The sequence below is a fragment of the Tamandua tetradactyla genome, chromosome 14 (assembly GCF_023851605.1).
Source record: "Tamandua tetradactyla isolate mTamTet1 chromosome 14, mTamTet1.pri, whole genome shotgun sequence".
NCBI classification, from domain to species: Eukaryota; Metazoa; Chordata; class Mammalia; order Pilosa; family Myrmecophagidae; genus Tamandua; species Tamandua tetradactyla.
The window spans coordinates 53,978,805-53,995,585 of NC_135340.1; the positions used below are offsets into that span (position 1 = coordinate 53,978,805).

The window sequence follows — 16,781 nt, forward strand, 5'->3', positions numbered from 1 at the left end:
CAGCAAGTCCTGATGTAGAAGCTGCAGCAAGTTATCCAGAAGATATAGCTAAGATTATTGATAAAAGGGGCTACACAAAAAAACAGATTTTCAATGCAGGTGAAACAGCCTTCTATTGAACGAATATGCCATCTAGGACTTTCATAGCTAGAGAGGAGAAATCAATACCTGGCTTCACAGCTTGAAAGGACAAACAGACTCTCTTGTTAGGGGCTAATGCAGCTGGTGACTTTAAGTTGAAGCTGTCGCTCATTTATCAATCTGAAAATACTGACCCTTAAAAGTTATGCTAAATTTACTCTGCCTGTGGTTTCTAAATGAAACAACAAAGCCTGGATGACAGCCTATCTGTTTACAACATGGTTTACTGAATATATATATATATTTTTTTAGTATATCTTGATACAGTAATTATATTGTGAACTTTTTTATTTTATTAGTATGACACCATTATTATTATTATTTTTTACATGGGCAGGCACCGGGAATCGAACCCAGGTCCTCAGGCATGGCAGGCAAGCATTCTTACCTGCTGAGCCACCGTGACCCACCCTGAATATTTTAACCCCACTGTTGACACCTACTGCTCAGAAAAAAAGATTCCTTTCAAAATATGACTGCTCATTGGCAACACACCTGGTCAGGAGCCCTGATGGAGATGTAGAGTGAGATTAATGTTTTAATGCCTGCTAATACAACATCCATTCTGCAAAGCATGGATCAGGGAGTAATTTTTACTTTCTAGTTTTGTTATTTAAGAAATACATTTCGTAAAGCTATAGCTGGTATAGAGAGGGATTTCTTTGATGGATCTGGATGAAGTCAATTGAAAACCTTCTGGAATGTATTCAGCATCGAAGATGCCATTAAGAACACTCATAACTCATGGAAGGATGTCAAAATATCAACCTTAACAGGAGTTTGGTAGGTGATTCCAACCCTCATGGACAACTTTTAGGGTTTCCAGACTTCAGTGGAGGAAGTCACTGTAGATGTGGTTGAAAAAGCAAGAGAACTAGAATTAGAAGTGGAGCTTGAAGATGGGACAGAATTGTTGCAATCTCATGATTAAATTTAAACGGATGAGGCTTGTTTAGTATGGATGAGCAAAGAGTTTTTGAGAATGGAATCTCCTCTTGGTGAAGATGCTGTTAAATAGTGTTGAAATGACAAGAATATTACATTAAACTAGTTAATAATGCAGCAGCAGCTTTTGAAAAGAGTGAGTCCAATTCTGAAAGAAGCTCTATTGCGGTCAAAATGCTATCAAACAGAATTGTATGCTATAGAGAGATACGAAAGGAAGAGTCAATGGATGTAGCAACTTTATTGTTGTCTTATGTTAAGAAATTGTCACAGTCACCCCCAACCTTGAGCAATCACCACCCTGATCAGACAGCCGCCACCAATATCCAAGTGAGAAGCTTCACCAGCAAAAACATTACAACCTCCTGGAAGCGCAGATGATTAGCAGTTTTCAGAAATAAAACCTTTTTATTTCTTCTAAAATTTATTAAATTTTAATAAAAATTTAAAACATTTTAAGATTAAGGTATGTACAATTTTTTTTTAAACACAATGCTATTGTTCATTTAATAGACTACAGTATAATGTAAATACCTTTTATATACACTGGGAAACCAAAAACTTTGTGTGGTTCACTTTATTGCAATATTTGCTTTATTGTGATATTTGCTTTATGGCGGTTGTACAGAACCGAACTACCAGTGTCTCCGAGATAGCCTGCAGTATTTCTATTTCTTTCTCCACTTCTGGAGAGCTAGCTCTCAGCTCAATTTCCTAGTTTCATTCATCTCCTATGGTTTCTCCAGTTTCACCACTTCCAGGGACCTGGAAAACAACTTGCTCTGGGAAATTGACTGACTCAGGTCTGGCGAAATGCCAAAAGCCCAGGTTCAGACACCGCAGAAACAAAGTAAAAAAAAACCGTCCCCTGAACCAGATTATCCACCACAGGGACGAGGGTGGGGGCTGCGGCAACCGCGGTACCTGCTGGGAGATATAGTTCCGGGTGACCCCACTACCTCTTGGGAGTTGTAGTCCTCGATCTGGGAGAGAGACGAGAACAGCAGTTCAGAAAATTTTAAATAATCCTTAGAGTAAAACAAAGGGAGCAAGCCTATAATACCATGCTGGTTCTCTGGACCCATCCCTCGGGCTCGCATGCAGTGTCCAAAGCGGCTCCGGGGGGATTGGAGAAGGGCGGGGACACGTTACGCTGACGCAGGCGTGACCCTGCCCGAGAGGGTTTGGCGGGATTTCCGAAAGCCGCCGAGCAGAGTGCGAGCTGAGGCCCAGACCCAGGCCTGAGGAAAGCTGAGGCGCGCTCCGGCAAGCGTAGTTGGGAGCTGAGCCTCGCTTGGATTGTGCGCAGACAGCCTGGGCAGGGGAGTAAGGAAGCGGGGCACTAGCGAGGAGGCCGGAGCTGGCCGGGGTCGGGCCCGCGCAGGGCCAGCGGACAGAGGTCAGAGCGCGCGGCTGGCGAGCGAGGGGCGCTGCAGGCAGAGGTGAGTGTGGAGGCGCAGATCCGGCCCCTTTCCGCGGCTCGTCCCCGCGTTGGCCGGAATGGGACCTGGGCCTTTGCTCTCCCGCCGCTTATCCTCTGTGCTGAGAAACTGGAGATGGCGGAGCAGGGGCGGGTTCCAGGCCCAACCGCCTTTCAGAGCTCGTTGTGAAGACAACCGGAACTGGGAGGAACCTTAGACACCTTCAAGCCTAACACCCGTTCTGTGGGCGAGGAAGTCGAGACCTAAGGAGGTGTAGTGACTTAGTTAAAGTCACAACTTTTTAATGCCACAGCCATGATTTCCGGATTCCTGGTCATTTCTCTTGACGCCACACCGTGTTTTGCTTACAAAGTGCCAATCTTCATTTGCCAAGAAATATTTTCATAATCTAATGTGGAAGGCTGGTCACGTGGTGGCCTGGGAATGCTGGGAAGTGAGTTTTCCCCCCTTAAATTTACCAAGTATAGTGTAATGTATGTAGAGGGAAAAATGCACACATCACGACTGTATGCATTTGTGTATTCAAAATAAATATACTTGTGTAATCACCACTCAGGTCGAGAAATAAAACGCTGTCAGCACCCCAGAAGCCTTCCTTGCACAACCTTTTCCAATACTTGCCCCTCTTTTCCTCAGAGGTAACCACTGACTTATAATACCATTGATTAATTTTGTCTGTATTTGAATATTGTGTAAATGAAATAATACTTTATGGATTATCTTGTGACTGACTTCATGAAACATTATGTCTGTAGATTCATAAAGAATAGTATTCCATATCCATTCTATTCTTCTTAGTTTCAGTTTTTGGATTTTATGAGAAAGGCTGCTGTGAACATTCCTATATATATTTTGGTGTGCATGTGCATGCTTTTCAGGTGGTTAATACACAGAATGGTGCAATTCCTGAGTCAAAGTATTTGTCTGTTTTGAACTTTCACATTTAATGCTAGTTTTCCAAAATGGTCAAAATAGTATACATGCACACAGCCCTGTAGGAGTCACTCAACTTGCCAGCACTTGATATTGTCGGTCATTTTAATTTTAGCTATTCTAGTGGGTATGTAGTATTGTCTCATTGTGGTTTTAATTTAAATTTCCCTGATTATTAATGAGGTTGGGCATCGGTTCATATATTTGTTGGCCATCTGGATATTTTCTCTTGTGAAGTGCTTGTTTAAATCTTACTCATTTTTCTTTGCGTTGTCTGTCTTTTTCTTAATTGATTTGAAAGAGTTCTTTGTCTATTCTGTTTGTCAGCCATTGATTATATATGTGGCAGAATTTCCCCCCTGAGTATATTCTCTTAATACTGTCTTTTGGTGAATAGAAGTTCTGAATATTATGTCCAATTTTTATCTTTTCCATTGTTTTATGATTGTTGCATTTTGTATACAGTATAAGCAATCCTTTCTACCCCAAGGGCAAGAACATAGTCTCCTATATTAAAAGTTTTGCTTTACCTTTTACATTTAGATTTACCATCTAAATTGGAAATTAATATTTTTCTATAATGTGTGATATTTTAGCAAAGTTCATTTTATCATTCCATCTCTATTTACTGAAAAGACCATCCTTTCATCATTAATCTGCAGTGCCATTGTTTTCATAAATTACAAAGAAAGGTATTTGAATTTAAATTGCATCCAGATGATTTGGATAAATTGAATTATTCTAAACTCACAGTATGCTAAATCGCCATGGAAGAGATCCATCCCCAAACCAATGGACACAAATGGTCATCTTATCTTTTCTCAAGTCTCCAGGAATGGAAATTTTGTATCTTTTATGTTTGTTCATTGTTTATGTATCTCTTATCTTTTAGATTACATTTGTCCAAAACTTTTTTTTTTGTGTGCTGTATGGCTGGGTCACATTTCATTCTTTTTTCCATGTGAGTATCCCGTTATTGCAGCACCATTTGTTGAATATTTGTTTGTTTGCTTGTTTTGGGAAGTACATGGGCCAGGAATCAAACCCCGGTCTATTACATGGCTGGTAGGAATTCTACCACTGAACTACCTGTGCACTCCCTTTGTCCAGACTCTTTTGATGTTATTTAAGATGACGTATTCTTGTGGACATCAAGACTCGTTCATTTTTACAATTTGAAACTACTTCTTTCCAAGGCGAGCAATCATAATTCTATAGGCCTTAGGCTAAATGGAAGGGTTTACACTGAATGGGTCACTTGCATGTTTTTCATTTTCTCATTCACTGAGGTGTCTAAAGTTCTGTAATTGAATAAAATGGTGATCCTTGAGTTTCACACTCTCCTATTGACAGCAACAAGTGTGTGATTAAGCTATGATCTTTGCTTAAGTTTCCCTTTCAGGAACGGAGGCTTATGGGCAGCCATTCTGTATCTTCATTTCACTCCTGCCTCCCTTCTTCCCTTCCTCCCTTGCTCCACCCCGCCAACCCCCAGAATTCCTCTTGCTAGAAGGAAACAAGGGAACGAAAGCTGTTAAACCTTTCCTAGGTTGAGAGTTGTTTTTTTTAAAGTAGAGTACTGGAATGTCCGGATTCTTCTAACAAACATTTATCAAACACTTAGCATAATGTATCATGAAGTGTATAAAAATAAATAAGACTTTGCTCCTACCCTCAAGGAGTATAAAGATAATATAAGAAATTTAAGATAGGGATATAGAGGGGAATAGTTAATCTAGTGAAGCTGTGCATCTTTAAGAAGCCAAGTGATCCTGGCTCTTCCTGAAGCTTTTATGTTACAACTCTATCTAAATAGAGGGGAATGCTGGTGAAAGGTTTGTTCTTTTTCCTGCCATGGTTAGGTCAGTGATTAGACTAAACGCCTAACAAGTAATTTTTCAGAGATTTATTGTAAAACTGAATTTGCAACTCCATACTTAAGCCACAGTGTTTCTCTAATATTTTTGATGGCCATCTGTATTTTTCAGTATTGAACACCCCGAGTAATGGCTATGCAGATGCAGCTTGAAGCAAATGCAGATACTTCAGTGGAAGAAGAAAGCTTTGGCCCACAACCTATTTCACGATTAGAGGTAAATGCTAAGTTGTTAAGTTTTGGATTATAATGTTAAACAAGATTCTTCTACCTGCTGGGAGAAATAACAGCCTTTACATAAATCATTCATTTCCATCCAAGATCAAAACTCAAATGAGAATTTTCGTGAGAGTTTTCAAGGATTTTGTGGGAAGGGTTAATATAGGAGCTAAACATGTCTGGCCAGGGCTCTTTTGTCTATAATTCTCCTACGTTATCATTTTTCTTTCTCAGAGTTGGGCTGTCAGATGCTAAAAAGCTTTAGAATCCCCTGGTAGAGTCTCTGTGCCGTTTGCACTTAAGTATATACGTGCTGTCCAGAGAATTCCAGTGGCTTGTGCGCAGCCATGCAGGGAGAAAGGAGCAACTTCTCTATATCACTGAGATTTGTGCTGGAGTTACTAGCAAGGCAGCTGTCACAGGCAGAAAGAAGGACTTGGGGATATAAAGGGAAAAGAGCCAAGCTCCAATGCAAGACTGCCCAAAAGCATTAAGCGCCAGAGCTGGGGTCCTGTGCTGTTTTTGTCCATTGTACAGTGGTACAGTATTAGTGCAGCTAACTTGTACTAAAGAAGTTGGGGAGAAAGGAGAGAAAGTTTTGATTCTGATTGCTTTATTATGCATGTTTCCCTTATCCCAGCTAAGCTTCAAGACCCCAGAAGTTAAGTAAATGGGTAAATGTGGTAAAACATCAGAGATGGTTTTTTTTTGTGGGGGTAGGGGTCTGCATTTTTGGTTAATAGTCATGACTTTTGGTGCCATGAACATCCTTATACCCAGGTATGTGTATTCCTTATTGCTAAAATAGTCCCTGCTGGAATAGCAAACATGGTTGGTTTCTATAGGCAGATACTATTTTCTCCCCTCTCCCAAGCCCTTCCTGCTCCCAGATACATATATATCCCCTCACTAACTCATTCTTTCCCCAGAAGTCATGGTTTTAGTGTCTAATAATACCAAAGCTGTTGGGTATAGGGAGAGAATGGTGTTCTTGGGTTGTTTGTTTTGAAAAGTGGGATAGGGCCCCTGACCAAAAGTAGTCGTCTTCAATCTTTACAACAGAACATCCTAGTCATTGTGCTACAAAGAGGTTATTAAGTGTAAAGATAGTGATACCCTCCATTCTGGAGCAGCCTTATCTGTTTATCCAACATAGTGTAAACTGTCATTTTCTATTAATGTGGAGAGATTGGGAAGCACTGGTTTAAAGTGACCTTTAAATTGACCTTGACCAGGGTCTCAAGGCTTGTTTAGTCACAGTCATAAAAAGTTGGGAGTTAGTGGTTTATTCCTGGTACTTGCAAATTACAGGTTTAATCCCATTATATGATGAGTCCATTTTAATGTACATGACTTTGTAGTAGTTTAAAAATACTGGCTTTGATAATGAAAAGGTTTATAGTTACTGCATATCTCATAAGTAGGGCACACTTTTCAAGGCTTTTGCAAATAATATTGCAGTTCTTCAAAACAACTGTGAATTAGGTGGAATAAATATTATTCTTATATGACAGAGGAAAAAACTGAAGCTTAAATTATAGTTTTCTACCTTGTGTCCGATGCTCCTTTTATCTATGGTACGGACAGATGAGTAAGACATATGGATTAAAAATAAATAATAGGGCGAACAAATGTTAAAATTTAAAAATATATGTGTTGGATAGATGGAAATACTAGTGGTCAGTGAGAGGAAAGGATAGGGGGTGTTCTAGTTTGCTAGCTGCTGGAATGCAATATACCAGAACCAGAATGGCTTTTAACAAGGGGAATTTAATGAGTTGCTAGTTTACAGTTCAAAGGCCGAGAAAATGTCCCAATTACAATAAGTCTATAGAAATGTCCAATCTAAGACATCCATCCACGGAAAGATACCTTGGTTCAGGAAGGCCGATGGAGTTCAGGGTTTCTCTCTCAAGTGAGAAGGCACATGGCGAACACAGTCAAGGCTTCTCTTTTGGCTGGAAGGGCACATGGCAAACACGGTGTCTTCTGCTAGCTTTGTCTCCTGGCTTCTGTTTCACAAAGCTCCCCGGGAGGCGTTTTCCTTCTTCATCTCCAAGGGTCGCTGGCTGGTGGACTCTGCTTCGTGGTGCTGTTCTCTCTGAATCTCTCATTCTCCAAAATATTTCCTCTTTTATAGGACTCCAATAAACCAATCAAGACCCACCCAAATGGGTGGAGACATGTCATCACCTAATCCAATTTAACAACCACTCTTGACTAAATCACATCATCCAGGGAGATGATCTCATTACAGTTTCAAACATACAGTATTGGATAGAGATTATTCTACCTTTATGAAATGGGATTTATATTAAAACATGGCTTTTCTTAGGGGGCATATATCCTTTCAAACCAGCACAAGGGGTATGGTATGTATGATTTTTTTCTTTTTATTTCTTTTTCTGGAGTGATGCAAATGGTCTAAAAAATAATCATGGTGATGAATATACAACTATGTGATTGTGAGCCACTGATTTTACACCATGCATGGAATGTTGTGTGTTAAGAATGTATGTGCTTGTATGTTGTATCAATAAAAATTTTAAAAAAATTTATATATTTTCTTCCCTTGCAGCAATGTGGTATAAATGCCAATGATGTGAAGAAATTGGAAGAAGCTGGATTCCATACTGTTGAGGCTGTTGCTTATGCACCAAAGAAGGAGCTAATAAATATTAAGGGGATTAGCGAAGCTAAAGCTGATAAAATTCTGGTAAGTACAGCTCATATTATTTAGGAAGGCATTAAAGAAACTAGTACAGAAGGGTATATAGTAAAATTTAGTCTTCTTCCCTTCAACCTTTGTTCTGTCATCCTGTTCCCCTTTCCAGAGATGACTCTAATGACCAGTTTTTTACCTTGTATGTGCCTCCTTGCATTAATTTACATTTTCTCTGGAGAATTGTAGTATCATGAAATAAGACATACTGTCACATTTTTACATTCCCATGAGAACTGAGTGTTGTAAACGTTATCTTTCTAGATATTATGATCTCATACCTGAGAAATATATTTATTCAACCACTATAAACAGTTTAGAATAATAATTTGCGTACATAGGAAGATGCTGATATAAGAAAACAGCTTAAAAATATATTTATTTGTGGCTTGTGGTTGAAAGGGGAAGTTTTAGGTTGGATGTTTGTTACTAGAATAAAAATTTCAAACAAACAAACCATAGGGCTGTACAATACAGTGAACCCTAATGTAAATCATGGGCTATAGTTAATATTACAATTATAATAATAATCTTAAATCGATTATAACAAATGTACCACACTAATGCATGATGTTAATAATAGGGAGAATATTTGGAACTCTGTATTTTCTGCATGATTTTTCTGTAACCTACAACTTCTCCAATTAAAAAAAATACATATGTTCATATGTATATTATTATGTATGTATGTATAGAGTATTAAACTAGGGATAAATACACTAAGATATTAATACTTATTTCTGATTGTGGGAATGTGAGCAATTTTTATTTTTTACCTAAATTTTTTTTGAAATTTTACATCTTCCATAGTGAAAACGTATTTCACATAGCAAAGCAATTTTTATTGCTTGAATATTAATTAAGCACTTAGTGTGTATAATCCATCAGTTAACTTATCACAGTTAAGATTCTTTAATAATGACTAGGCAATGTGATTTCAAAACATGTGCTTATTAGTTTTTTCCCCTTACTAAATGACATAAAAATGATTTTACTTGGGGGGGGGCGGGCAGTGGTGGTGCAGTGGCAAAGTTCTTGCCTGCCGTTTCTGAGACCTGGGTTCAATTCCCAGTGCCTGCCCATGAAAAAAAACAAAAAGATTTTACTGGTTTAAGTCATTATGAGGTAGTAACTTAATCCCTTATAAAACACTTTTGCTTTGAAACTCTTTCACATGTCACTTCAATAAAAGATTGTAATATTGACTGAACCAGTAGTGGTCCCTAAAGTCTATTTTATTTCTTTCTGAGCATCAGTTTTGTGACTGAACAAATGCTCACAGAGTCTTCATTTATGCCTTGTCAGACCTTAATTTTGGAAATCAAATCAGTGCTCTACCTCTGTTAAGACATAAATACAAACCTTTAATAATTGAGATGTCCAAAATGATGCAAAATATGTGTCCTTTTATTTTACTACCCTCTTTGATTTTGGTAACTTTTATTGTGAGTTAGTGATAGATAAAGATTACGATTGTGTTACTTGCTTTAGAATGTTAAAGATGATTTTTTCAGTCACTAGATATTCCCCCCATTCCCCTAGTCTTTGGAATTGAGACTTCTAGCAAGAATATTTATTGTCACAGTGGAAAAAAGAAACCATATTAAAGAAAATATAGTCCATTTCCAGAATGTAAATCAGAATGGTTGAGAGAGAAAGACATGAATGCAATAATTCATTCAATAAATGCCACATTTCTTCTGTGGCCTTTTCCACATTCTCAAAGTTTAATGTAATTGTTATTAGCTTTTTAAATTATTATTATTGTGTTAACAGTTATACAACATAATATTTCCCATTTCAACCACTATCAAATATACAGTTGAGTGGTGTCAATTGCATTTATGATAGATGGTCAAAAAGAAAGCATGGACAACCAAAGCACTTCTCCTTGACTGGTTCCATCAATGTTTTGTGCCAGAGGTTTAAAAATACGTTGTCTAATAGTGACTGCCAGGAGGGAATTTCAAAGGTTAATTTTTTTAATGTCTTTTGTTATATATGGAGTATATTCACTATTATTCTCATCAAATTTGTTTCATTTTTTTAAAATTTTCATATTTTGTATTTTTTTTTAATTAACGGAAAAAAAAGAAATTAACCCAACATTTAGAAATCATACCATTCTACATATGCAATCAGTAATTCTTAACATCATCACATAGATGCATGATCATTGTTTCTTAGTACATTTGCATCGGTTTAGAGGAACTAGCAACACAACAGAAAAAGATATAGAATGTTAATATAGAGAAAAATAAAAGTAATAATAATGGTCAAAACAAAACAAAAAAAACCTATAGCTCAGATGCAGCTTCATTCAGTGTTTTAACATGATTACTTTACACTTAGGTATTATTGTGCTGTTCATTTTTTTTTTTTTTTGCACTTTGAAGTGTTATGTTTATTATAATTTTTTTTTATTAATTAACGGAAAAAAAAAAAAGAAATTAACCCAACATTTAGAAATCATACCATTCTACATATGCAATCAGTAATTCTTAACATCATCGCATAGATGCGTGATCATTGTTTCTTAGTACATTTGCATCGGTTTAGAAGAACTAGTGACACACCAAAGATATAGAATGTTAATATAGAGAAAAGAAATAAAAGTAATAATAATAGTAAAAAACAAACAAACAAACAAAAACAACCAAAAACGAACAAACAAAAACAAACAAACAAATTAACTAAACCTATAGCTCAGATGCAGCTTCATTCAGTGTTTTAACATGATTACTTTACAATTAGGTATTATTGTGCTGTCCATTTTTGAGTTTTTGTATCTAGTCCTGTTGCACAGTCTGTATCCCTTCAGCTCCAATTACCCATTATCTTACCCTGTTTCTAACTCCTGCTGGACTCTGTTACCAATGACATATTCCAAGTTTATTCTCGAATGTCCGTTCACATCAGTGGGACCATACAGTATTCGTCCTTTAGTTTTTGGCTAGACTCACTCAGCATAATGTTCTCTAGGTCCATCCATGTTATTACATGCTTCATAAGTTTATCCTGTCTTAAAGCTGCATAATATTCCATCGTATATATATATACCACAGTTTGTTTAGCCATTCTTCTGTTGATGGAGATTTTGGCTGTTTCCATCTCTTTGCAATTGTAAATAACGCTGCTATAAACATTGGTGTGCAAATGTCCGTTTGTGTCTTTGCCCTCAAGTCCTTTGAGTAGATACCCAGCAATGGTATTGCTGGGTCGTATGGCAATTCTATATTCAGCTTTTTGAGGAACCGCCAAACTGCCTTCCACAGTGGTTGCACCATTTGACATTCCCACCAACAGTGGATAAGTGTGCCTCTTTCTCCGCATCCTCTCCAGCACTTGTCATTTTCTGTTTTGTTGATAATGGCCATTCTGGTGGGTGTGAGATGATATCTAGTGGTTTTGATTTGCATTTCTCTAATGGCCAGGGACATTGAGCATCTCTTCATGCATATTTTGTATTTTTAACTTTCTTTTTCATACTGCAGTTTTACTTAATGTCAACCTACTATAGCCTATGACCAAATACTTCACCAAAATTTTACAATGTTACTGTAAATGCCCCATAAAAGAAAAAGAAAAAATTCTCATACAGAGGATTGCCGAAAAATGTTACGTGGATTTTCCAGATCACAGGAGGGCCGTGCCCCTAACCCCCATGATATTGAAGGGATAACTGTAATATTCTAATGTGTATATGTATATATCACATTTGTTCATTCATTGGCTGATGGGCATGTGGCAGTTCTGAGTAATGCCACCATGAACATCAGTGTGCAAATATCTGTTGAAGTCTCTGCTTTCAGTTCTTTTGGGTGTATATCTAGAAATAGGATTGTTGGGTCATATAGTAATTCTATACTTAATCATTTGAGGAACCATCAAATTGTCTTCCATAGCACTGAACTATTTTACATTCCTACCAGTGATGAATGAGTGTTCCTATTTCTCCACATCTTCTCCTACACTTGTTCTTTTCTGTCTTTTAAAGAGTAGCTTTAGTAGTTAGGTTCAGGTGTCAATTTGGCCAGCTGATGGTACCCAGTTCTCTTGCTGTGGGCTTAAATCAGTAGCGTGTGAAATTCATCTATAGCTGATTATATCTGCTGTCAGCTAAAGTGAGCTCCTTCTGCAGTGAGTAATGTTTAATTTAATAAGCTGGAGGCTTAAAAGAGAGGTCAGAGGAGATCTGAAGAGCTCAGACCCAGACATTTAGACGTGCTGAAAGGAATCACTCTGGGGAAAGCCAGAAACCCAGGAGAGATGGCCGGCAGACGTTGCCATGTGTCTTCTCATGTGACAGAGGAACTCACATGAAAGTCTGCCTTTCCTCCAAATAACTGCAAATTGTAACTAAATAAATCCCCTTTATAAAAGCCAGTCCATTTCTGGTGTACTGCATTCTGGCAGCATTAGCAAATTAAAACATACTTTTTACCAGGCATGGGGTGCTGCTGCTTTTGCAAGTACCAAACATGTTGGAACAGCTTTTTAACTGGATAAGGAGAGGATTCTGGAGGAATTGTGAGGAGCTTGATAAATCCTAGATTGCTTTGAAAAGACTGTTGATAGAAATATGGATTCTAAAGATTGGAAGGACTCTAAAGATTGGAAGGAGGATGATTCTTGTTTTGAAATGGCAGAAAGTTTGACAAAATTAAATCCTGGTGCTGGATGAAAGGGAGAGTCTTTCATCCTCAGGGCTTTAGAAAGCGGCAGTCCCACCCTTTCCAAGGGCTACGCAGTGGCCCTGTTCTCTCTAAACACTGGGATGAGGGTTGCAACATTGGGGAGACCACCTTTTTCCTCCCGTCCCTGCCCTCCTTAAGCATCTGAGTGGCACCTGGGTTTTTTTACACTAGCCATTCTGAGTGTGAAATGGTATCTTATTTTCTTTGTTGTTTTTTGAAGTTAAATATTTTTTAATTGTACTATTTATTTAAATAGAAGTTACCTTTCTTACAATTATTAAAATTGATGAAAAATTATTAAACTCGTTGTCATCCATTATTTACATTAGATGTGCTGATTTGAAGCTGTTATGTACCCCATAAAAAGTTATTTTCTTTCTCTTTTAGTATTTTTATTGAGACATCTTCACGTATTCCCTAATGGCTAATAATGTTAAGAATCTTTTTATCTGCTTATTGTCTATTTGTATATCTTTGGAGAAACGTCTATTCAGGTTTTTGGCCAATTTCTTAATTGTTTGTCTTTTTTGTCTTTGTCTTTTGTCTTTTGTCTTTGGCCAATTTCTTAATTGTTTGTCTTTTTTGTTGTTGCGTTCTACGATTTCTTTATATATTCTGGATATTAAGCCCTTATCATGAGTGGTTTCCAAATGTTTTTTCCATTCTGTAAGTTATCTTTTTACTTTCTTGATAGAGTCCTTTGATGAACAAAAGTTTTTTTATTTTGATGAAGTCTCATTTATCGATTTTTTTCTTTTGTTGCTTGGGTTGTAAGTTTTATTTGTTTGTTTGCTTTTTTATTAATTAATTAATTATTTTTAAAATATACACCAAAAGCAAACATTCTTAACTTTTGATCATTCCGTTCTACGTATATAATCACTAATTAACAGTATCATCACATAGTTGCATATTCATCATCGTAATCATTTCTTGGAACATTTGCATCTATTCAGAAAAAGAAATAAAAAGAAAACCGACAAAAATTCATACATACCATACCCCTCACCCCTCCCTTTCATTGATCACTAGCATTTCAAACTAAATTTATTTTTAAATTTGTTCCCCTATTATTTATTTTTATTCCATATGTTCTACTTGTCTGTTGACAAGGTAGATAAAAGGAGCATCAGACACAAGGTTTTCACAATCACACAGTCACATCGTGAAAGCTTTATCGTTATATAATCATCTTCAGGAAACATGGCTACTGGAACACAGCTCTACATTTTCAGGCAGTTCCCTCCAGCCTCTCCATTACATCTTGACTAACAAGGTGATATCTGTTTAATATGAAGAATAACCTCTAGGATAACCTCTCGACTCTGTTTGGAATCTCTCAGCCATTGACACTTTATCTCATTTCACTCTTCCCTCTTTTGGTCGAGAAGATTTTCTCAATCCCTTGATGCTGATTCTCAGCTCATTCTAGGGTTTTTCTCAATCCATTGATGCTGAGTCTCAGCTCATTCTAGGATTTCTGTCCCATGTTGCCAGGAAAGTCCACACCCCTGGGAGTCATGTCCCGTGTAGACAAGGGGAGGGTCGTGAGTTTGCGTGTTGTGTTGGCTGGAGAGAGAGGTCACATCTGAGCAACAAATGAGGCTCTCTTGGGGGTGACTCTTAGGCCTAATTTTAAGTAGGCTTTACCTATCCTTTGTGGGGTTAAGTTTCACATGAACAAACCCTAAATTGGGGGCTTGGCCTTTAGCTTTGGTTGTCCACACTGCTTGTGAAAATATCAAGAATTCAACTTGGGGAAGTTGAATTTTCCCCCTTTCTCACCATTCCCCAAACGGCACTTTGCAAATGCTTTTTTATTCACTGTTCAAATCACTCTGGGATTCATCGGGGCATCACTCTGGACAAACCAACAAAATCTCATGTCCTACTCAAGGTACCGTGTACTTATGGTGTTCAGTTAAGCTGTCTACATAAGTTATATTAGGAAATGCATTAGTCAAAATATAAATTTTCTATGAAATAAACATTTTTTGCTTTAGTCTCACACATAAGGTAAAAATTTTAAGATATTAATTGCCATCTATTTTTAGCACCTTGCAGTAATGACATTCCTTTGTTCTTCCTCATGCAAAAACATTTTTAAAATTTGTAGATTTAGTCACTATCATTATACACTCTAAGCATTCCTAGATTGTACCATCTCAGTCTTTATCGTCTATCTTTCTTTCTGATTTCATTTGTGCCCCCAGCCCTCCTCCCTCTATCATTCTCACATTCAGCTTCATTCAGTGTTTTAACATAATTGTATTACAGTTAGGTAGCTATCCATTTCTGAGGTTTTACATTCAGTCCTGTTGCTCAATCTGTACCCCTTCAGCTCCAATATCTTACCCTATTTCTATCTCCTGATGGTCTCTGTTACCAACAAAATATTCCAAATTTATTCACTAATGTCAGTTCATATCAGTGAGACCATACAGTATTTGTCCTTTTGTTTCTGGCTAATCACACTCAGCATAATGTCCTTAAGGTCCATCCATGTTGCTACATACTTCATAACTTTATTCTGTCTTACAGCTGCATAATATTCCATTGTATGTATATACCACAGTTTGTTTAGCCACTCGTCTGTTGATGGACATTTTGGCTGTTTCCATCTCTTGGCAATTGTAAATAATGCTGCTATAAACACTGGTTTGCAAATGTCCATTTGTGTCCTTGCCCTCATGTCTTCTGAGTAGATACCTAGCAATGGTATTGCTGGGTCATATGGTAATTCTATATTTAGCTTTTTGAGGAACCACCAAACTGCCTTCCTCAGTGGTTGTACCATTTGACATTCCCACCAACAGTGGATAAGTGTGCCTCTTTCTCCACATCCTCTCCAGCACTTGTCATTTTTTGTTTTATTGATAATTGGCATTCTGGTGGGTGTGAGATGATATCCCATTGTTGTTTTGATTTGCATTTCTCTACTAGCCAGAGACGTTGAGCATCTTTTCATGTGCCTTTTGGCCATTTTTATTTCCTCTTCTGATAAGTGTCTGCTCAAGTCTTTTACCCATTTTGTAATTGGATTGGCTGTCTTTTTGTTGTTGAGTTGAACAATCTCTTTATAAATTCTGGATAGTAGACCTTTATCTGATATATCATTTCCAAATATTGTCTCCCATTGTGTAGGCTGTCTTTTCACTTTCTTGACGAAGTTCTTTGATTTGCAGAAGTGTATAATTTTGAGGAGTTCCCATTTCCTTTTTTCTTTCTTCAGTGCTCTTGCTTTGAGTGTAAGATCTAGGAAACTGCCTCCTAATGTAAGATCTATGAGATATTTCCCTACTTTTTCTTCTAACAGTTTTATGGTTGTAGATCTGATGTTTAGGTCTTTGATCTATTTTGAGTTAATTTTTGTATGGGGTCTGAGATATGGTTCCTCTTTCATTCTTTTGCATGTGGATATCCAGTTCTCTAGGCACCATTTATTGAAGAGACTGTTCTATTCCAGGTGAGTTGGCCTGACTGCCTTATCAAAGATCAGTTGTCCATAGATGAGAGGGCCTATATCTGAATACTCTATTGTATTTCATTGGTCAGTAACTCTGTCTTTATGCTAGTACTATACTGTTTTGACCACTGTAGCTTTGTAGTATGCCTTAAAGTCAGGTAGCGTGAGACCTCTGACTTCAGTTTTTTTTCTCAGGATAGTTCTACCTATTCAGGACACCTTGTCCTTCTAGATAAATTTGGTTATTGGTTTTTCTATTTCTGAAAAGTAAGTTTTGGGGATTTTTATTGGTATTACATTGAATCTGTAAGTCAATTTAGGTAGAATTGACCTCTTAAAT

General features: G+C 37.3%; 1 protein-coding gene and 1 long non-coding RNA gene across 4 annotated transcripts in view; one reads left to right on the forward strand and one right to left on the reverse strand.

Annotated features, from left to right (window-relative positions):
• Nucleotides 1–1,657: 1,657 nt before the first annotated feature.
• Nucleotides 1,658–2,676, reverse strand: LOC143655923 (uncharacterized). The gene is made up of 3 exons (XR_013162343.1): nt 2,150–2,676; nt 2,011–2,069; nt 1,658–1,851 (listed from the first exon to the last, which is right to left on the reverse strand). It is a non-coding gene; the product is annotated as an uncharacterized LOC143655923 (long non-coding RNA).
• Nucleotides 2,068–16,781, forward strand: part of RAD51 (RAD51 recombinase) — a 60,653-nt gene continuing 45,939 nt past the window's right edge. The window contains exons 1-3 of one of the 3 annotated variants that reach the window (XM_077127469.1): nt 2,068–2,335; nt 5,448–5,554; nt 8,135–8,272. In XM_077127469.1, coding sequence (XP_076983584.1) covers nt 5,468–5,554; nt 8,135–8,272 — 225 coding nt within the window. In that variant the 5' untranslated portion in view covers nt 2,068–2,335; nt 5,448–5,467. The other 2 variants (XM_077127468.1, XM_077127470.1) reach the window with 2 other exon arrangements.